This window comes from Drosophila tropicalis, unplaced genomic scaffold (assembly GCF_018151085.1).
Source record: "Drosophila tropicalis isolate 14030-0801.00 unplaced genomic scaffold, ASM1815108v1 contig_463, whole genome shotgun sequence".
NCBI lineage: Eukaryota > Metazoa > Arthropoda > Insecta > Diptera > Drosophilidae > Drosophila > Drosophila tropicalis.
In genome coordinates, this window is record NW_027172929.1 from 704,156 (window position 1) to 727,941 (window position 23,786).

The window sequence follows — 23,786 nt, forward strand, 5'->3', positions numbered from 1 at the left end:
AAGCGGTGGTGAAGTTCAAAGATGAAATGAAATAATGTGGGCTGTGTCCTCCCTCCCCCTTTCTCTCTCTCGCTCGTCTCCCTCGATCCTGTCTGGCAGCTGGCTGCCCACGCGCGCGCGCTCTTTTTTTTGCCCATAAATAACGAAGGCAAAAACTCAAGCCAAAGAGGCAAATGTGGTTTTGCGGCTGGAGGTTTTTTCTTTTTCTTTTTTTGTGTGTGAGTGTTTTGTCAAGTGGGCATGAATGGGAAATGGAAGCCTATGCGGCTGCGGCTGCGACTGCGACTGCGCTCTAAGCATGTAATCCACTTTGCCATGTCGACTACGACCGGACGTGGTTCTCGTTGGCGGCAGCGGCCCCCCCACTCATCAAATCAAAAAACAGGATTTTCGTTTTTGTTTGTCTGCGCGCTTGGCTTTCAAATAGCTAGGAGGTAGAATATGAAACGACTTAAGCGAGACTCTAGTCATGCATCATGGAGCAGCAGCTGCTGTAACTATTGGCTCTCGAAAATCGATCAAAAGAAAAAAAAATGGCAAGAGCAACAGTCCCTCACCTGTGTGAGTCGTGTGAAAGGTCGTAAGAGGTGAAGGATCCCATAGGAAACTATCCCACTCAAAAATTAGATCACGTAGAGTGTGAAGGAAAAGTTTGGCCAAGTCATTTAGTTCTAGGCTTAGACCCGATCTCCCTTTTCCCTGGCCTCTCCCACGCAAACTCCACCCCTCTTCAACTTTGCCCCCCTTTCCCTGCCCTCAATTCAGTTCTGATATCTATTCTAGACACGCAAAAGTTTCGTTTACAAGTTTTTCTAGTTATAGTTGAATAATTTCATGGATTTTAAACAAATTAATTTGCCTAGTAATATAGTTTCGCCATCTTTGGTCATAAATTATGCTCCTAAATGAGGCAACAACGTGTTGAATGGGAATGAGAATGCGGGGGCGGGTGGTAATGAGGCTAAAGTCAATGTACTTTTAGCGCTCGGGCTTAACAATAGCTCTAGAAAAATGCAACAAAAAGAAATATGTGAAAAATTCACATAACAAGTAAATTGTTAAATTATGCGCTACCATAAAAAAAATCTACGCATACGATTTTATTAGTTGCTTTGTTTTTGTTTCTCTTCTCTCTCTCTCTCTCTATTAGATTTGTGCATTCATTTGAGTTTGTTGCTGGTTGGTTTTGTGGTCTAAGTCTAAATTGATTTGAATTTTCCACTGCATTTTCCTCCAAGTTGAGCCATGTCGCCGGGTCTCCCTCAATGGAGCTTTGTGCTCTCGTGTTTAGAGGGGGCCATGTGGGCGTTTTATTTCAACTAAATTGGCAAACCGCGCGCGTTGCGGTTGCCACTGACTGTGTGTGTGTGTGTGGGCGTTGTGTGTGTGTGTGTTGGCACTTGTTTTCATTTTATGTAATTTCTTTGCAAATTATTTTCTTAATCTACACAAGTTTTTCTCTCTCTCTCTCTCCCTCTGTCTTGGAGCCTAATTCAATTTGTGGTTTTGCTGCAAAAATAAATCCCAGGCAAACCATTTCCCAGCAATGCCAGTTAACAAAACAAAAGAAGAAGAAGAAATAGAAAAGATTGAGATTTACAAAATCTTCCAGCATTAAAATTAAGTGCATAAGTAGCAAGTGAGAGAGTTCAAATTGCGGTCGAATAAGAAAATTGCTAAATTTCTAAGGAATGCAACTCGCAAAAGATGAGTTCAAAATGTCAAAGGTTAAGTGGCAACATACATATAGTATGGATATATAGGAAGATTCTAAACAGATTATATATCTTTATAATTATTTCATTCTTTGTTAATGTCTAACGTAAGAGAGCTTTAATGTCTACTTTGGTTTTTTATGGCAAAGTTTTAAAGTTTTCGTTTTAGGAATAGAATTTTTTTAGAAAAACTTGTTCTGGAAACCTAATGTCCAATTGTAAAATTAAACAAAACACACACATTTTCATTGTTTAAACAAAAAAAACTATATAAAACAGGTAAGACAACAAAAGTCGTTAAAAAACATTATGTATGATAAAGAAGGGCAGACGAAAATGTTAGATAAACGAGCTCTTCAATTTACAGTTTGTGAGTCACAGCAACATACAGTGAAAACGCTTTTAAACGGACAGCAGTGACTTTCCCAATAAAATTTTAGCCCAATTTAGCTACATGTGTAGGTCTTTTAAGCGAATTTTCACTGTTTTAAGTTTAGTTAATTGTAATAAATGAATAATCACTTGCAATTAGTGTGAAGTATTTGTAGTTTGACAGCCATTGGGGAATTGTTTGGTCGAATTGTTAGCAGGGCAGGTCAGGGCCAAATAGTTCTACCTCTATTTAAAAATTGGACAGCTCAGGGTTAATTGACCAGGAGCACACCCGCAGAGAGATCGACAGAGAGAGAGAGAGAGGGAGAGATCTACATATAAAATGTTGGATTCAATGCGTATTCATTACAATTGATTGACAGCCTAGATACAAGCCAACTCTTGGACACAACACACACACACACACACACAATTCACAAATCCAACAAAGTGCATAGCCAACGGACCATAGACCATTTACTACATACATTCAGTCATTCAACAGGCCACAAGTTCGACAAGTTCAATTAAACTTCTTTTTCATTTTAGCAACAAATCAAAAATTGTAAAAAAAAACAAATGTACGAACTTCTCATACCCTCTAAATAGTTTTGACTATTGTATCAGTCGTGGAGGTATACAAGATCTCAGCATACCCTACTTAAAGGGTATGTAACACCACAAAATTCCGCAAAATAATCAAATTCAGTCAAATGGAACCATTTCCATGTAGAGTCGCCAACAAAGGCAAACAAAATTGTTTTGACTTTGGTCTCTTTTGTATATTTTTTGTTTAATTACATGTTTTATATGTTTTTTCTATATATCACGATATTTTATATATACCTATATATATATATATTTGTATATTGTTAAGGGCAAACACGACATTTAGTTACTTTTCAAGTTCAATGCGTGGGCAAGCAGAAATTTGTTGTTTTCTTTTGCGGCTTTTGTTTGAGATTTTGCGTGGGTCATGGTTGCCTTTTGTCTCCCCTCCTCTCACCCACTTGCGTGTAAATTGTGTTTGTCATCAACATCATCATCATCATTATCACCGTCAATATGACTCAGACTTGGCCCGAATAGGAAGTGAGAGCAAAATTATGCAAAAACCACAGATAGAGCGAATAATTACAGAGAATACAATATTCCTGCGCCTCGCAATTTGCATTTACAATGAGATGAATTTTCCATAGAATCAAAAAAAAAATGTACTAGGAAAACTGCATTTCCGGTAGCCATTCGAATCGAATCAAAATTTATATATGTGATTGAGGAAAAGGCCTACAAAGAGAGGCTTTAAATAAATTTGCTTCTTTTTTGTTATTTTCTCCTTGAGAAATCAGCTTAAATGATTTTATGGTTATCAGAAATGTATACTTTGATGATGATCTCTTTTTTTTTTTTTTTGCCAAAAACTTGATGAACTTGCTCTTCCTGAAGCCCGCAGAAATGCGCCATGGTGGGGCAATTAAATATTTGAAAACAAATTGCTTCTCAAACTGCATGAATGCCTCTACATATATTAACTTAGTTGGGCCTTAAAGATTGGCTTTAGCCAAGGCGAATGCATTAAATCAATTGGCATTATGCGTTGTCGTTTAGCCCACTGAAAAGACACTGGTGAATAGACAAGTTACGAGCCAAGAGACCCGCATCATCCATCCTCACATCACATCAGTTTAGGTTGAGGTTGAAAGCTCTCTGATCGATGGCCATAGCCAATTATGGGCAGTATCTCCCAAAAAAAAAAAAAAAAACGCTAAGCATGAATGGAAACCAAAGCGTGTGAGTGAGTGAGTGAGTGAGTGTATGAATGAATGAATCAGCTGGTTAGGTAGCGTGTGGGTTTCCCACCCATGGGCAAAAATTGCAATAAAATCAAATAGTTTACAAGTACGTCGTTGTCGTCGTGCGGCATTGACTTGACTTGAGAGTTGAGAGTCTGATTCGATGTTTGTCTGACTCGATGTCTGGCTGTCTTCCAAATAAAATTGTCACTTTTCATTTTGGATTTCGGGTAGCAGCAGCAGCAGCCACTGCAGCCCACGCATCAGCGGAAGTTCCATTTGATTTATTCGAATTCGCATTGCGTGTGTGCAATTGTATGTATGTGTGTGTGTGTGTGTGTGTGTGTGTGTGTGTGTGTTGGCAAATTTCCGGTCGTTGCCGCCAGTTGACACACATTTAAAATGCCATAAATATAAATTTTATTTACCTATATAAGTATATGTATACTAAATTCAACTATTTGCACTTATCTTTTACCATTACTAATTGAGACATTTCCCACCTATCACCTACACAAATTGAAGATGCTTCTTGCCTTTTCCGTCAAACTGGGTCAATGCTAAAGTTTAGATAAATACTTTGACAAAGATAAACAGATACACAAGAAAACTAAACCAAGCAATGTTATTTGATACTTAAGTATCTCTCTCCCCCTCTCTCTCTCTCTCTCTCTCTCTCTCTCTGTCATTTGATTTAATTTGATTTACACGTTTTCGCTTATAATGTAGGTAGATAATGAATCGACATCAAGTGGATATATATGTTCATATATGAATGGGTGGATATATAAATATTTGTATACACTATATATACCAAGCTATATCTGTAGTAGTTCCTATTCAAAACTGATCTAAACTAAAAGATGTTAAGAATGCTAATGCCAGTTAAACTGAGAGAAAGAGAGAGAGAAAGTTAAAGTTAATAGATTTATGTACTTGACATCTGGTATTGGCTTTGGGTTTTCAATATATTATAGTAGTTCGATCGCAACGATTTCGACAAATGTGAACTTCATTGTAGAAGAAAAACTCTTTTCACATCCCTAAGGTCATGGAGTTCAAGTTGAAATTTATTAATTGTTGAAAAACAAAAAATATTATGTCAACTATTACAACATAAAAACTTTTTGCCATAATATAATTTCATAATATTTTTTTGTGCTGATGTCAGAGTGATGAAAAAAAAAAAAAAAAATGTACAAATAGACAGCTGAAAAACTATTGAAGCCAAGTGTGTTTGGCAAGTTTTTTCTTTTTAAATGGGTTTTCCATGAAAACTCTAAGCAAACTCCCCTTCTTCCCCCATCTTCTCTCGCATCTCGCTCTCTCTCTCTCACTCTCTCTCTATTTCATTGTGGTTTCTAGTTAGGGCTACGCCTTGAAATTTTCCTGACCAGTTCAGTTCAGTTAAGTTCACAAAATGGATACAAAAATGAAAAAGAAGTAAAACCCTTTTGGCCATGCTTAGGTAACTTCTTTTTCTTCTTCTCTTCTTGTCGAGCCTCTCACGATTTCACGAATTTTGTGGGGGAAGCGCGCATCAAAGTGCAGAATCTCACGAAATTTGCCATTCGAACGGGCATTTGGGTTATTTATGAGTTGGCGATTTGTTTGCGACTCATTTAACTGACTGAGCCAAGTCTTAAGTTTTTATGACACTTTTTCTTTTATTTTTTATTTTTGAAACCAGAGAAAGAGAGAGAGAGAGAGAGTGAGAGAGAGAGGGGGAATATGCAAGCAATTTCGCGCTTAATTTGATTTTTACCTACTGCCTCACCTGTTTACTGTGCTGTACATGCTTTCTTTTTATTTTCAGCTGCTGAATAGAATAGGATTTCCATTTCTTCATTTAAGTTTAAGAGTTATTATGACTAAAGTGGAAGTTCAACCGCAAAAAATACTAAAAATTGGCTCAAACCGTGGTCAAATTTAGTATTTTTGTCTGTTCTTTCAATTGTTTATATTGAAATTCTGTTAAAAAATATTTTTGTTGCCGTATTGAGTTTCTATTTATCGCTGTTTATCTAACAATCTTGATGCAATATAATATTTCCTAATCACATTGTTGAGCGAACGATTAGACCATTCAACAAATTCGTAATCACACTGTAATCAAATTTATTTAAATCAATATTACTAAATAACATCTGATGATATTAATGCTGCTGATGATGATGATGATGATGTCGACCTTAGGGCCGGGCCAAACGATCCATTCATTTGCCATCAATAAAATGCATAATTATGCATAATACACACATACATATACATATATTCATATACATATTGGGATAGATCGTATAATTTTGTAAAAAGCTTTAGCTTAAAGGCTTTTCAAATTAGTTTGAAATTAATTTCACGCAATTAAGTTGCTAATTTGAGATTCGAATTTCTTTCGCCTCATCTTCTTTTGCTTGCTTTCCCCCTCTCTATCGCTCTCCCTCTCTCCCTCTTGATCTTGCCAAGCAAATTAAATGCTCATTTTCATTGAAAACGTATTAATTTTGTGGCTAAGAGAAGAATTCTTTTCGATTGTTAACAAATAAATCTTTAAAAAATATATTTGCCTTGCTAATTTTTGTTTTTTTCCGTTTTGTTTTGGTTTCTAAAACAAAGCAAAAAAAAAAAGATAAATCTTTTTAGCATATCTTAATTACTTGAAGAAAAAGAGCTCCTAATTTACCTGATAAGTATCTGAATGTGAACAAGCTAAAAACAAAACTCTTTAGAAATAATTCGGAAAACATTCTCAATACACAGTGGTCCTATCTAAGCCCTTAGAGCAATCTTTTTCCATTCTATGGCCAAATCAATGATTCATTTAATGTCAATATTAAATGCCAATATAGTCAATATTTATCATATTTATTCTATTATAATGTGCCATTGGGCACAAGTCTTTGACTTGGACTTTGCATTTTCTTCTTCTACGTCTATTTATTATTAATAATAATATTTTCTGTTGTGTCTCTTGGTTGTCAACTTTTGTTTTTGGTTTGGGGTAACGACATTAGCACATCGTTAAGAGATCTTTGATTCTTGATTTTGGTTTTTTTTTTCTACCATATTTTGTCATTGGGTTCTCTACTGGCTGGCTGCTGGTTTTTAGCTGCCTTGTGCTCTCCATTATGCTAATGATTATAGTTCGTGAAGAGGTTTAACTTGGAAAACAAATTATATACTATATAAGTATAAAAGATAGAGAGAAAGAGAGAGAATTTTATGAATAAATTTGCATAAATTACATACACTCAGGAGTTGTAGAAGTTCTTGTGGGAACTAGAGTCCAGAAGTTTTGTCGATTTGGGAATTATGCGACGACAGGCAGCAGCAGTGTGCCAAGAGCCAAAACGATAGATATCTGAGAGAGGAGAGGGGAGGAGAGGAGATCGAAAGAGGCACAGACTAAACTGGAGTTGCATACAAATGAGTCGCGTGTGGGCGCCGTCTTGCCACTTGAGCGTGAGATGGGGACAAGAGGAAGGAGGGAAAGACATAATGCAACACTTTACTGGCACTTTTAATACTAAACCGATCCGCTGGCCTCTGGCGTTTCATTTGGTGTTGATAATGTTTAAGGCATCATTTCCACTGTCTGTCTATCATTAATCATATCATTTTGTGCACTCTTTCTCTTTCTCTCTGCCCACATTTTCTCTTTTTCTCCATTCTGTGTGTGGTGTGTATATGGGCGTGGTTGTAAATATTTTGACCGATATATATCGTACACATATACATACATAAATACATAGTTATGTTTGGGCTAGTTTTGTTTTACACGGCCGTCGGCTTTTGTTTCAGTTTTTTGTGTTTTGTTGTTTCTTTTCTAATTTGTTGTAAATAGAGCGTGTGATTGATTTTTTTTGTACATTTTTTAATACTCTTTGATTGATGCTTAAAGAATTGGCTAAACGAGTATTACATTTTGTGTTTTTTTCCGTATTTTTCATTGTGAAATCATGATATGTACATTAACCACTTGGTCTGAAAGACACGTGTCTGATGTAAGACGGTTTTTATGGTACCCAAATGAAAGAGCCATAAAATGAACCAACTGCTTGGCTTAAAAGATATCAAAGTAGAATCGAAAGGATTGAAAAACATAAAATTTGTATATTGAATAATTTTTAACTACCTGACAACAGTCTAAGGCAAAGTTTAAGAAGGCTACACAAATATATTCGAAACTTCGATGACTTAAACATTATGGAACGCCATTTAGGTCCAAGGGTATACCAAATCCCATCTCATTGGAAGTTAGTTCAATCTTTTGGTTTGTGTTGGCTGATTAGTTTGATTTATGTCATTGAGTTGCCTTGATTTGAGATCATGTTTCCAGATTTTCTTAGTTGATTTTATAAATTATTGCCCACTTGATTAATAGAGCACAACATACTAAACCAAAACGAACTGAACGAGATCGTCATTATGATCTTCTTTATCATCGATGAGAAACCTCAAAGACCTCCACACAAAAAATTGTCGCAAGCAAAGTGGTTACAAAAAATATTTCTTAATTCAAAAAAAAAAAAAAATCAGGTGTGATAATAAACAAATGTAAAAGCTCATGTTAGCTAAACCTCAAAGTACTTATCACACACACACACACACACACACAGAGACAAAAGTCACTTACATCTATGCAATTTGCCAAGCCGTTTAGAGCATATCAAAATTCAAATTGTTAACCAAACAAATTGCCAGCCAACGAATAAAAACGTGATCGGCTTGACATTGAAACATTTAATAACAAAACAGCATGACGAAAATAGTCATTTATGAACACAATTATGAAACGAAACGAAACACCAGAGAGAGAGAGAGAGAGGGAGAGAGAGACTGTGGGAGAGAATACTTCAATTGATAATGAAAGGGTTCAACTGATCTAACCCCACGAAAAAAAAAAAAATAACGAAAAAACCAACTAAATTGAAAAGCCTCGAAAAACGAAACGCACATTACTTTAATTTTGATTGGCCCTCTGTGTTCTAATGGCGTATTAAGAACTGAATGCTTTTGGATCCGATCTTGATGAACCCATACAATATACACTCATAAATGTATATGTACATATGTATATAGCTTCAGGAGTTGACTTTGTCAAAAGTGATAACTTACTTTAAAATTGAGCAAACTTCCTAACAAATTCATTGTGCTCGTTTTTTAAAAAGGGTGTAAAAGAATGTCGGTATACCAGAGAGATTATGTCATCCACTGAAAATACTTCAGTACTGCAAAAGTAAATGTTAAACATTTTATATGATTGTAAATTGCTTGAGCGACAGGGTTAATAAATCAAACTTAACATATAGAGTATTCATATAAATGGGGCTAGATACATACATACATACATATGTATGTACATACATGTACATACGTGAGCAGAGGGATCGAAGTGGATAATCGTATCAGAAAACAAGACAAAATTTACATTATTTCTAACCCCTTGTTCTTCATCAATCAAATAAAAGTTCTATGGGCAAAAAACAATTGTCTAATCTTTGAAAGGTAATTTTTCAGAGACATGAAAGATGAATTCGAAATGTATCTCGTAACTAATGTCTTTTTTGAGCTAAGTACACCAAATAATCAAGTTGATAGCATTAAAAACTTAATAGGTAAGATTTAAGCAGCTCAAGAACTACAAATTAGCTTATAATCTGCCTAATTCTTTATCTAAGCTTATTTAGTTAAGATTCCCAACCACTTGTAGCAATTCGAGAACAACTAATTAGCTCATAATCCACCAAATCCTGGAATGGATTAACTTAATTGAATTGTTTTCGAAATGATTTTGACATCCGCTGGATGATCGCATTAAACGATAAGAAGTATGCGTAACTACTCTGCGATACGTAATAGTTATCTTTCATTATTTTATGCTATATACGTGCAAATATTGTTTGTACCATCTCCTCCAATACGAGGAGGGCTTTCGGGCTATTCAAAGGTAAGTTCGCTTTAACTCTTATAAAAATGTGTGTTTACAATGCTTGATTTACAATTTTCGCTCTGTCTCTTTGTGACTGTGGCCTATACCCGTCTTTTAATTGCTTGTTAATTGCCCTAAACATCAGCAGAGCCGGGCCAAGTCGAGCAAAGAAGATGAGACAAAAAAAAAAAAAAAAAAAAAAGAGATCGGGACAGCATAAGATTCAACTTGGCCAACTTTGGTCAAAATGGGTTTTTCGTTCTGATGTGTGTTGTGTGTTCTGGTTTTCAGTAGAAAACTGGACTGGCCCGACTGTCGCCAGTCTTTTGGACTTGGCTTGGAAAGAAGAAACAGTTGCACTCATTTGTTTGTTTGTTTGTTCTGTCGTTGCCCTAGCGAGTTATTGAGGTTCTTCTTTCTCTCTGGTTAAGTGCAAGTACCCAGCTAAAAGTACGTGTGCTTGGCTCTGACTCTGACTCTGACTCTGGTGGTTGGTTGGTTGCGGTGGTTATGGCTCTGCGACTGCCTCTGGAAACAAAGACAAGTTTTTCAAGTTTTCCAATGGCTTGAGGCTCCAGCAGCCGAAGTAGCAGCAGCAGCAGCGGCAACAACGACGTCAGCAGCACATGAAGTCATTCAAGTGGAAGCAAAAGAAACTGGACAGTAGTCCAATGGACACACTGGACACAACTTGAGGAGGAAGTGGTGGAGGAAGACAAGAAGGAGGAGTAAGAATTGAAGGAGTTGAAGAAGTGTGCAAACTGTTTGCTTGTTATTCTTTTTACTTCTTCTTTCTCAGCTGTCTGTCATTCGCACTTGACGATCAAGTGATACATATATGGGTACATATATAAAAGACTAGACAGACGTTTTATTAACATTTTATCAATTGATGTCTATTGAGGAATCAATAAGTTACATGATAAGATAACTTTAAGGGAATAAATGGTTGAAGAGGTTGCTGCAAGTAAGTACATAAGTTAATATGAGGATAAGGTCTACTTCCATTTGCTCTTTCTCGGTCTTCTACAAATTGGGCATAACACGGGAAAGTTCCATTGCTTAATACTTCCCAAGCTTCTAGATTTTGCCAATTTTGTCTTCATTTTTATATGTGTTTCCTTTCGGCAAAGAAAAAAGGAGTTCTAGGTCCAAATTTAACCCACAACTACTATTCATTTGTACATCACCAATTACTGTCTATCGAATTTCAATCCCCTGATTTAATTTTCGACTCCCCCTAGCCTTTGTTATCATTGTTTCTGAGGGGGTCTCAGTATAATAATACCCAAACTACCCAATAGCGTCACTCCGAATGACCACTCGACAAAAGACCTCTTAAATGCACAATAACTTTGTCTTCCAACTTAATGCGCTCCACTAGACCTAAATAGATACACTTCTATTCCATTCTATATATATGTACATATTCAACATTCATTTCGTGGGTACGACGTTTAACCATTATCTTGTGTATAGGGCTTATTGTGTTGGCTTTTAACCTTCTAAGCGACAAAGCTCACTGACCCAATTCCCCTTCCCCTGGTGTATCTCGCTTCAGTGCGTGTTGTTTCCACTTTATATCGTAAAAAAAAAGAAGGAAAAAAAAGTTTATAAACAGTTCATTGTATTCGTCCAGGGCATTACCTATCTGGGCAGACGTAAATACGTAAATATTTCGACGATTCACAGTCAAGTGTTAATTAAATTTACGATTCTCTCGCTTTTTCCCATTTTGGTTGGTCGAAATGTGAATGTGAGGCAAATGAAGCGTCACCAAATAGATTTTGTTTGTAAGGGTTTAGGGTAATGATCAATCAGGAAATGAGTTGACAAAACTTTTTATAAAACGATGAACTCGATCAGCACTCACCACAGATGATTGAGCTAAAAGGTAATTGCAAAAATCATCATTAAAAATATCAAAAATGTACGCACAGGCATCAACAAATGGACCTCAGCATGTTGCATTTTGGACATAATTAAGCCATCAAATTGCACAAAAATAGTAAAATGTTTAAATGCCATTTACGTTGACAGTTTTGTGTTGTCGTCAGCTGAGAGAGTAATTAATTAAATTCCAAATGGTAAAACAACATCAATCTGATGAGATTGAGATTGTATGAAGTAGCAGTAGTTAAGTTTTGAAATTTGAAAGTAAAAATCGTTAAACGTTTGAGATCCATTCGAGATTTGTCAACACTTTTTTTATTTGCGAGTTAATCAACATTGTTATTATTTGGTTTCCTTTACAACCCTCTGCAACGAGTTGTTTCAATGACAACCGCCCCCTCCCACCATGACAACGTTGACCAAACAATTTTCCACCATCGAACATTTATTTGTTTTGAGTTTTAGGTGCAACCATGCAGTATTCTTGGCTGCCACAGGAACGTCGCCAAATTATCATACGAGAAAAGCCGCCAGTGATTATATCTCAAAAGCGTTTCTCTCGCATACAAACGAATGCCACTCAAGCCTCGAAAATAGAGAAACAATTGAGAAATGAGCAACGTAATCAATATGAAGAGCAGCTGCGTTTGGGTGGCGAGGAGTTGCTACGTCAATTTGGGGGACGCAAACTGTGCATCACCGAGGAGGAAGAATGTGTCAGGGAATTGTCCCAGCAGCAGAAGCATAAAGAGGAGGCCGCTCGTCAGTCCTTGGAAGATAGTAAAGCTGCACGCGATGAGGAACAGCGTCGGCAGCGAGAACGGATAGCCAAGGCGCAACAATTGTTGGAGCAACTGCGTCCAGGTCCCCGTGAGTTGCAGTGTGCCCGCTTGCAGAGTGAAGTTTTGGGCAGCATCAATGCGCAGCGGGAAGTCCAAATGGAATTCGCCAAGGCCAAGCAGCTGGCAACTGAACGGGATAAATGCATCTTTCAGGAGCAAGTTATAAATGGCATTAAAGAGGCACAGAAAAATCGCTCCGAACGCTGCCAACAATTGGGTGAGCACAAAATGGAGCTACTCAAAGCCATTGCCGAGCGGGAGAAGGGGCGTAAGCTGGCAAAAGCTGAGGAAATGGCAACAGCCCGCCAGGAGCGAGAAAAAAATCAGCAACAACTCAAAGAGCATCTGACCAAGATGAAAGAAACTCAAACGGCCAAGCGTCATCAGAGGCGAGAGGAGGCTCTGGCCTCTCTAGCAATGTCAGAGCAGGTGCAGCAGCGACTCCAAATGTTAGATGAGGTAGAGGATACTCAATGCGAAGTACATAATCAGGCAAAAGGTCAGTTGGAGCAATTGAAACGAGATCATGCTCGAAATCGCATAGAACAACGTCTACGCCGTAATGACCAATTAGCTCAGAATCTTGCACCACGTCTTCACTACAGTGCTGGCCAGGATCATGCCCGCTATGAACGGCAATTGGAGGAAATGCGTAAAGCTCACAGTGCCGAGCAGGCCAAACGCCAACAGCTACGTCAAGCGGCTAAAACTCAACGTCTAAACATCCAGAAGCAGGAAAAAGAACTGGTCAAGGCCAGCAAGCAGCAGGCTGCTCAAGAACGACAACAAGCCATTGAATTGCGTCTCAAGAACGATCTCATTCAGGTCCAATTCAAGCGGGAGCAACACCAGGAGCACCTGCGTCGTATGCACGAATTGCGGCAACAACTGGATAAACAGGTGCAACAACGCCACGAGGAAGAGACCCGGCCTGGTCGCAATTACAATCGTGAGGCTCAGCTGGAGTGCCTGCGTGAGGACGTCTTTTTCTTTGACTATGCCCGCCAGCTGATGGACGAGGCCCAGGCCAAAGGACATCCCCTCAAACCCTTCATACGCGCTGTGGGCCAGTACAAAAACGATAATCGCATAGGAGCTGGCATCAGAATACCGCCGCATCTTGTCACAAGACTTACAATGGGCAGGCGTACAGAGGGCGACAGTCAAGCCGAGAAACAACCATCCGAAACAAATGAGAAGGAGAAAACAATGTCCCAAGAAGAAGCCGAACATAAGAAAAAGATAACCGAGGATCTAAAGAAAATTGAAGATTTCATATTGGCCGAGGCCAAGTTGAAAGAAAAGAAATAAATACAACTTATAGTTTAAGCTTTTTTCAAAACTTCCCCATAAAACAAATTCATCTACAATTACAATGAAAACCCTTAAGTTTACTCATTATTTCTTTTGGTGGGTTCAGGTGTAATTCGAATTCAAAATTCGATATCGATTTCAGTTAACCCAAATATTTTTCAAGTAAGTATTGAATTCCATTCGAATTGGAGACAATGCGATTAATTTCCAATGTCAGCGCATTACTCAGCACAGGGTAATCGAATTCCTTTTCATTAGTTGGACATAGGCATACATACATACATACATAGGCATTTCAAGTGTAAGTGAAAGTGAAATATGTGGTGATTTCAGAGGGGGGTGGGGGGCGAATGTTCATTTAAACTAGGGTTTGCCATTAGTTTTTGGTAGTAGATTGATTCCCCTGAATGATGATGAGAAATCGGGCTAAGAGTGCGAATAAATTCTTATTGTCAAAAGTTTTTGACATACTTAAACGGATATCAATCATCTGTCATTAAATGAGGAATCAGTTGCGTCAAGTGACATAATCAATTTTGATTTTTAGAGGAGAATTTTTTACCCCAATAAAGCGTAGCTCTCTTTCTCACTCTTTCTTTTCCGGGGATATTGTTTATAGTGTATAGGTAAACTCTTGTCAGTCAACTGGATTTGAGGGGTTTCTATTTACCTTCTAACCAAACGGCCTAGCAATGAATGAAACCATTTGTATACAGATATATATTTCTATGTGTGTGTGTGTGTTGCTATTTGCCTGACGCTTAAAAGTTTTTATCTCATACTTTTTTTTTTGTTCATGCTTGTTGTCATGAACTTGTTGATTTTAGATACAAAGTCTCTTACGTACATTCATATGTCTATGTATCAAGTTAGGTATATACTTATATACTTTATGTATGTATGTACATATGTTTGTTTGCTTATATGTACATATGTATGTATATATGTTTGTTGTTGTATTTGCGCAACGAGACTCACAAGCCAAAGACGGCAACAAAATGTGTTAAAAAATATTGTCAAAATGACTGAACATTAAGGTTAATGTATCGTCTTCTTGTTGATTGCAAATAAACAAGAATCAGAGGGCCAATCTTTCAACCTCCCCCCCGCACCGCCTACAACGAAGTTTTTACTTTTTAATTTTAGCCATGTTTAGAAATTGAAGTTGCAAAAGAGTCGAAAAAAGGATTGAAGTTGAAAGGGAACAAACATTAAAAAAAAAAAACTTTCAAAATTTATTCGTCTGGCTTTACCGACAGACAGAATTATGACATATAGACATATGTTTTTATAAATTTGTATGTATGTATGTACATACATATATGTATTTCTTGGCAAATTCTAAGAACAAAGAACAAATTCGAAACAGTTTTTGGACTTTAAATCACAATGTCAACTTAAAGATACCCTGTACATTAAACTCTCTTGTGTTTTGGTGGGTCTCTCTCTTATCCATGATGATTCCAAGATATATTTATGTTATATTATATGCCCGATCTTTACTGTTTCCAGGGGTATATAAAATATTTAATTTCTCTTTGCAGGTAAACGAAATCTTTTCCTTCTGTTCTGTTGCTGCTGATGTTGGCTTTTTTGCCTTCTGAAGTGCAAAAAAGTTCTTTATTTATTTTTTGGCCAATTAGTCAAAGGATTTTGCAATATCAGGAACTGGTTTTTTGGACCTAATTATGTTAAATGAGTTGGCAAACCAAGGTGGCTTCTACTTTAAGAGGGAGTGCTGAGAAAGAGAGGGGATACTGGACTAGAAAACCGTCTTACCTAAGATGGCTAATACAATACATACAAGTTCGTAAATATATATAAACTGATGACTAAATCATTAAGTCAACAGTTTTTGTGTGTAAATAGTTTTGTTATTTTTTCGCGCCGACAAAAGAGGCGAAACGAAACGAGTTCTGTCTCTCTTTCTCGCTCACTCTCTATCTTACCATATGTTTCCAATATTTACCCTTATGTATGTACATATATGTCGTTTGTCATATTGATTTTAGCCAAATACTTACTAACCCAGCCATGAATATAATTATCATCAAAAAGAACACTTACCTGCAATGAGAGAGAGAGAGAGAGAGATCGAAAATATAAGAAAATGAAATAGAAAAAGACACAATTATTACATTTTTACAGCTCGAACATATTTTAAATAGTTCATAACAAAAAGAAACAAAACAAATGAAGCAAGTAAGTCGACTCGTCGACTTGGGTATACCATACACCAGGCGAAACAAATATTTCAAATTTCGAAAACCAAATGTATGTCTATTAAATTGTTTTTACATGTTTCATAGTATGTGCTATCTCGCTCACTCTACGAACATACGAGCACTCTAGCGCCGCTACTAGCCAACGGCCAATTCTGGCCTTGTGGACTGCTTTGTAAAATACGTTCATACGCATATTTTGCATGTTTCTAGTCCGATTTCAATAAAATTTGGTAGTTTTGTAGAAATAGATAAGAATAATTAGTCTGCCGAATTTGAATGCGATTGTCAAAAATCTACAGGAGAAAATCGGTTTTTTCTTAAATATGGAGGCGGAAGTGGGCGTGGCAAAATATGAAAATAGATGTACCCTGCGCGCATACTAAGCCAGTGTACATACTAAATTTGGTGACTTTAGCTTTGTTAGTTTTTGAGAAAATCAGTTTTGTTTAATTTGCGGGGGCGGAAGTGGGCGTGGCAAAATTTTTAAATAGCCAATATCTGCGCGTCTATCAAGCTAATCTGCATACCAAATTTGATGTCTCTAGCTGTTATACTTTTTAAGAAAAACAGTTTTATGTGATTCCTGGGGGCGTAAGGGGGCGTGGCAAAAAGTTTGAACAATCAGTTTTTGCGCGCTAACTAAACGGGTATACAAAATAAATTTGATGTCTCTAGCTGTTATACTTTTTAAGAAAAATAGTTTTATGTGATTCCTGGGGGCGTAAGGGGGCGTGGCCGAAATTCCAATTAACTCTGTACGCGTGCATAATACACGAGTATACATACCAAATTTGGTGGCTCTAGCTCTTATAGTCTCCGAGATCTGCGTGTTCATACGGACGGACGGACGGACGGACGGACGGACGGACGGACGGACGGACGGACGGACGGACGGACGGACAGACGGACATGGCTAGATCGACTCGGCTGTTCATCCTGATCAAGAATATATATACTTTATAGGGTCGGAGAAGCTTCCTTCTGCCTGTTACATACATTTTGGCGACTTTAATATACCATTTCACCCTATGGGTGTATGGTATAAAAATTCCATACAATTTAAGTGGCACAGAATCATAAACATAAACACATTTACACATATGTGTTACTGTGTGTGTGTGTGACATTAAAACCACATTTGACAATTTTCATGTGCCCATTATACATTAGGGTGGCCCTAAATACAAATATTTCCATGGGCAGCAAACTAAACTAAATTGCGATCTAGAGATCTCACTTTAGGGATGAAGGCACACTAAAAAATCTTACATTCATCTTTAAAAATAAATATATCAAATAAATAAGAAAAGTCTTAAAAATGATATATGTATGTATTATGAATATAAAAATAGTCTTGTCTTCATTTTACTGAACTAGATCAGGAATAGTGCAAATATGCTTGACAAAAAGTTACACCCTAAAATAGCATCTCTCGAGTTTTTCACTCCAAACACTTTGCTCAACATTTTCCAACTTTTAAGGGCAACCATTTGGAACTAATTGTTTTGACATTCGTTGAAAATATGCCAAATTTCAGATCCTAACACTGGAAACAGAAAATTATGGCCAATTCACAAGGCAATCGTTTTGAATAATTTCCATAATTTATCCAAATTTAAAGCTTTGCTAGTGTATTATATTATTAAATCATATCAAATTGAAACCCAAGAAAGTATTTTAAAGACCTTTAATTACCTACAAACCTTTGCAAACTAAGATAACTTTCCGCTCAAGTCGTTGTTTCAAACATGATTCTATAAAATATTCGATAGATTGTCAGAAATATTGACTTCTCTCTGCGAAGGGTATTAAAAAAAAGAACAAAAACCGAAAAAAAGAAACCGAAAAAAACCTTCAGTTTTTTACAAAACTTGTTTGCGTGTAAAAAAAAATACATGACAACAACAACAAATAGTAATAATAATCATAATCCAAATCAAAATGTAAAGCCTGATTAAATGATTTGATTCGTTGTCGTTATCCATAACAATGCCACGGCTCGACTCTTCCGCTTTGTAATTAATCAATTCGCATACTAAATAAATCGCTCATTGTGTGAAACTCAGGGAAACTGTCAGCGAAAAGATGCAATATTTATATACATGTTGTACATTTGTATATATATGTATATTTTCATAATAATAAAATGTTGAAAAATTTACGAGACAAAGGCTTAAACTTGACACAGGCGTTCAACAGCATGTTGTTGAAGTTGTCGTGTTGCAGCCAAAAAGGCATCCGATTATAAGAGGAGCCTGAGTCCGAGCCCTCCAATATATATATTACATATATGTATATTTGCATCTGCTTGACTTTCGTTAAATATTTACACAAACATTGCATAGATCGAGAGAAGGAAGGGAAGGAAACAAATGGACAGAGCCAGATACCATTGAAACAGTGAGGCAGAAAAGTCAAAATGACAAAGAATTTACTGGAAGTGTCAAAGTATTGGAAGCAACCTTTATAGCTGAATATCTGTCTGTCTTCTAAACACTTATTGGCACTTTTGTTGTGGCCAATTTCTATATATTTTATAGTTTATCCTCATAGCCCAAAAACTGAGATAGAGTAGAATGGGACACATAGACAAAAGGACCAATATTTCGTATTCTATCTAGATATCAAGAAATAACGTTAGTTAAATAATGTTTTAGGCTTTGTACCACTGTGCAGAGATGATGGCTTAAATAGTTTTTGTTTCATATTTTTTTTTTTGTTTCTGTTTGTTGTACTAGTCTAGTCTTTCTGTGTGCCTTATAATTTATGTCTAACTGCATTTACTATAACCTCCAGCCAGGCTAAACACAAAACGTTTGATAGTCGTGCCATTTTGGGTCTTATGAAAATTTAACTTGTTGGACTGACTCTCTTGGTTGGCTAAGATCGAGATGGGGATGAGGATGGAGAGAGAGAGAGAGAGATGGTAGTGGTCCTCCGTTGCCGTTGCTGTGGCCATTGCCCGGCTTCATATCGGCCATTCAGCATCAGCAGCAACGGCAGCAACCGCAACATCTCTTAAAACGCATAAATCAAACTTTGGTCCGTGCGCGCGAGAGTTTTTCTTCAAACCAAAGTAACATTTTGTGGGTATTCAAAAATATGTGAGTGTGTGAATACCCAAGAAAAGTAGGGTAGATGCAGTTTCGTTCATTTCCCATGTAAATGAATCTTTTTACTCATGGTTCAAGGTAAATATGTCTGTAGGGTATTCATTAGGTCGTTATGTTGGTTATGTATGGGGCTTGTATTCAGTGTTCAGTCACATATCAAGTTGCCTTCTCTGTTCTGCTGCTGCTCCTGACGCGCCACTCAGTCGATCGGTCAGTTCTTGCCCCTCCCTTCCCCTCTGTGGACCACAACATTGATTGTTCTTCTTGGAAGTGTTTGTGGTTCCAGGTTCGAGGCGGTCAGCCAGTTGTCCCACAAATTTATTGCCTTTTAATGCTGCAATATTTTTATGTTTTATGCTTATATTTTGTTCCTGCTGCACCACCACCCCGCAGCACCACCTCCTTCTTATCCTGTTTACCCCTTGGTTGGTGTTGACACTGTGTAGCGGTAAATTTTTGTGATAAATTAATTCAATCGATGTGGAAAGTGCAAAATGCAATTCGAGAAAATGCACAAATGATTTTTTTTGTTATTCCCCAGAATTTATAAACTTGTGTTAACTTTCTTCCCTCTCTTTCTCTCTCTCTCTCTCTCTCACTTTTTTCTTTCTTTCTTTGAAATACAAAACAATGGGAGAAAAGTGTTTAGTCATTAGGCCATAATTTGACTCGAGTGAAAGTTTTAGTTAAATCATTTGTGCTAGCAATTAAAACAAATCACAGAAACACTTAATAAATTACAACAATTTTGACCACGCCCACAAGAAAGGTAAGTGCCTTTATTGTTATATAGGAAATTAGTCAGCTAAAAGTCATTGTTTGTTGTTGTTGTTGTGATTTACCCTTTCGGACAACACCATCAGCCATTACAGAGTATAGAAACTTCGGTCTTATCTTATGACAAATGAATACTCATATCATTTTATGACATTAACTCCGGTTAACCGGTTTCTGAAGATGCGGAAAAAGTTAAGCATCCAAATTTAAATATGTAAGTGCACTTGTCATTTTTATGAATTGTTTTTTTTTTATTTTTTTCTTCCGCCCACATGCAAAATACAATAAAATCAAAATTATTTGACAAATTTTTCGATGCAAAATCAAAGATAATGAAAAAAAGGAGGAAATTTTTAAAGAACTTGAGTTTAATGTTGAAAAAGCTGCAAAAGAAGGGTAGCAATACGTTCGGTTTCAAGAATATGTATATACCGGAACTTAAACTTAATGTCCGCAATTTCCATTCTATTGTCAATGACCTCAAAAACCTTCTCCGTGAGATGATGATTCATTTACTTTTTGTTTTTGGCACGCGAAATGCAAAGACCTTTTGATTAGATAAAGGGGACAAAAAAATGTCAATGAGTCTGCGTGTGTGTGTGTGGTGTGGCTTGAACTTTGATTGGGCGCACCTGTGACTCTCTCGACTGTAGTTGTTGTTGCTGAGTGTCACTATGTTTCGATAAGGTCTTTTTTTTGTTTTTTTTTTGTGGGTAGGCGCCGTCGAGCCGTGCCGGGACTAAACTGAGCGGCGTCCGACTTTTGTTCAATATTTACAAATAATTAAAAACGATAATTGGTTTTGCTTGTTTCGTGTTTTGGCCAGTTTTTTCTGCCCCCCCTCTCCATTTTTGGCTGTGTGTTTTGCAAATTGTCGCATAGTTATGAATAGTTTTGTACTTTGCATTTCTAGACCAAATATTAAAGATACTCGTTAAATTTGCATAGTCGACAAATGTTTGACCAACATTTTTAAGCGTTTTTGGCACGTTTTTTTTGGTTTTTTTTGTTGATTGTTTGTCTGTCTCCCACTTTGTTTATGTTTAGATTTTACTACGTCGTCTCTTTTTGATTTAATTTTCAATCTAAATTGTTGATTTTTGCGATTGCGGTGGGGAAGGGGTTTTTATAGTAAATGTGATCAAAACGTGATAACAAAAAAAAAAAAAAAACAGTTTCACCTTGCTAAATTTCAAAGATTGAATTTTAAAATAGAATTTTTCTGCAATTTATAAATAAACGTGTTCATATCGAAATGTTTGAAAGTGTCTGTAGTATATATGTATAATCTTAAAATTTCTTGACATTTCTGCATGATTAGAAATTAGAGTGAAAATTCATTTAAAGGTTTTTGCTTTTCCATGAAGATAAATAACCAACCCCCTGGATCTAGTTATTCCTTAACGACAATTCTCAATAATTATCCTTTCTTTGATGAAATTTTAACCAATGTTAACAACTTCAATTTAAAAGGGATATAGTTTTGGCTGATGTACATTGTACATACAAACATGATGTAAGTAGGTATGTACGAATACATATGCATATGAAATTCTTCAAATTATGCATTTATCTCTTTTTCCCATTGTGGTGGCGCCTTCTTTTCCATATTGTAAGCATGTGTTTGGCTTACCCAAGGTTTTCTTTGTTTTGATCAGCAATTAAATTTCGTTCATTGATTAAATCGCCCTATCTGCACATACATATGTACTATATATACATATATAGTATGTAGATGCGATATGAATTGTTTTGTGTCTTGTATTCATTTCGGTGGCCATGTCCTCGGCTACTTGTTCGTGTCTCTCTTTCAACGCCTACAACAACACACTGACATCACCAGCAGCAGCGCCAACAACAATGTGAAATATAAATTTTTATCTATTTTTTGTTGTTGTGTGCTGTGGCATTTTGCAATAACAAACAAAACTAACAAGCAAATGTGCAAATAATTAATTGGTTTTTTTTTTTTTTTGTTTTGTTTTTGTTTGCCAACACGCATTTATGTCGGCTTTTAACCTCAGATCTTACAACAACAAAACAAACAAAAAAAAAAGGCATTCAAAATTCATGCAAAAAGTTTAAAAATAAAAAGCTACTAGCTACTTTTTTTATGATCCGTTTGAGATTTTATGGTGATGCTATGAAAGATGATATAGACATGTAAAGACAGTAATTAGAGACATGTATGTACAAATAAATATTAAATTGTTTAACTATTATTGATTGGAACACACAAAAAACTTGTGAATGTCAATGAATGAATGTGAATTCAATTTATACATATCTGTTGCCGAAGAGTGCTGGATATTTAATCACCCCAAACAACAACTGCTGGATCCAAATTGCAGTTGCAACTTGGAGTCGGAGTCAAAGGAAAGTTGTGCAAGCGACAGCATTAACATGTGTGTGTGTCCCTCTCTGTGTGTATGTGTGTGTGTGCAGTCAAGTTGTCAGGCGGCAGAAAACTTCTGCAACATGTTTTGCCTGCCAGGCAAAGTTGATTTCAAAATAATGAGTTAATAAAACGGCAAAAAGAAAGACGATGCCCCATGCCATAGCCAGCCCCAGAGCTGACACAAGAGACAGTGACAAAAAAAAGAGATAGAGAGATAGAGACAGCAAGAAGGAAGAAGGAAAATATATACAAGAGTTTTGGGTCTGATGATGATGATGATATCTTCTTCTTACACAGACAAAGTGTCAAATCATTCAAAATGTCACCGCAAAAGTAGAAATAAATCGAAAGTCATTTGTTTTTTGTTTATTCCCCTCCCTTTCTTTTGTAATGTTTGCAATTATTTTGTTTAAAAATTAGACTATCAGCAATTTCATTGATATTCCCGATAATTCCCGAAAACACACTATTAATCGTTATAACTTGTCAACGAATCTTTAAAATTTACAAGTTTTTAGAACTTTTTGGTTTCTGAAAAAGCCTACGATTAAAAATCTTATGTAATCGTTAGATTTATTGATCACAAGACGAATCAATCGAAAAAATCTTCAAAAATTGGTATACAACTTTATAAGATATGTACTTCAAATTTCACGCCAATTTCTGAAGAATTCAACTAAAGGCTTTCGAAATTTCTGCAAGGATTTGCCAAAATCGATGCTATATTTCTATTCTTCATGGCAATAGTACAAGCCAAACTTAGCATTCTATTAAATATTTCCTTTTTATGTCTTTCAACTTCCTATCCTTAAATGTTGTCATTAAAAACGCTTTTGCAAAGAAGGAAGTGAGCTTGCAAAATGTTTCCCCATTTTGATCAATTTGTTGTAGGTTTTTTTTTGTGCCGTTTCGTTTTGTTGTGCTTTGTTTTGCATTTCCTACTAATTTGCCTATAAATCTCACTCAAACTAATGAGCCCTGAGGGTGTGTTTTGGCAGCAAATTAACTCATTGCCACTCGCCATGGAGTCGTGATCGTCCTCGACGTGGTTGAGTTCATTTCAGTTCTCCTTTCTACCACCATCTTAGTGTGCAGTTCTTCATGGGCTTCTCTTCTTCTGCTTCTGCGCAGAGATCACCCACCATTTCCCTTTCTAATTTGTGCGGGTCGCTGTGTTTGACATTGAGACTATGCAAAAAAATAAAAGAAAATGAAATGAAAAAACATTTGCAAGTTATTTGTTTGCCAGCGCCTTAATTAGACTTGTTATGACTGGTCAGTTTTGCAATTTTTGCAATTAAAATTAAACACGAGTGTGTCCCAGAGTCTCAGACTCGGAGTCGGAGTCTCGACATCGGAGAGTGCGGCAACATGAGCCAACACGATTTGGTACAAATATTTATATTTGCATT

General features: G+C 36.5%; 2 protein-coding genes across 4 annotated transcripts in view; one reads left to right on the forward strand and one right to left on the reverse strand.

Moving 5' to 3' along the window:
* Nucleotides 1-23,786, reverse strand: part of rols (rolling pebbles) — a 49,224-nt gene that overhangs the window by 23,001 nt on the left and 2,437 nt on the right. The gene's annotated exons all lie outside the window — the stretch shown is intronic.
* LOC137574694 (trichohyalin) lies at nucleotides 12,179-13,858 on the forward strand. The gene has a single exon (XM_068287097.1). The coding sequence runs from the start codon at nucleotides 12,179-12,181 to the stop codon at nucleotides 13,856-13,858; it is 1,680 nt and encodes a 559-aa protein (XP_068143198.1).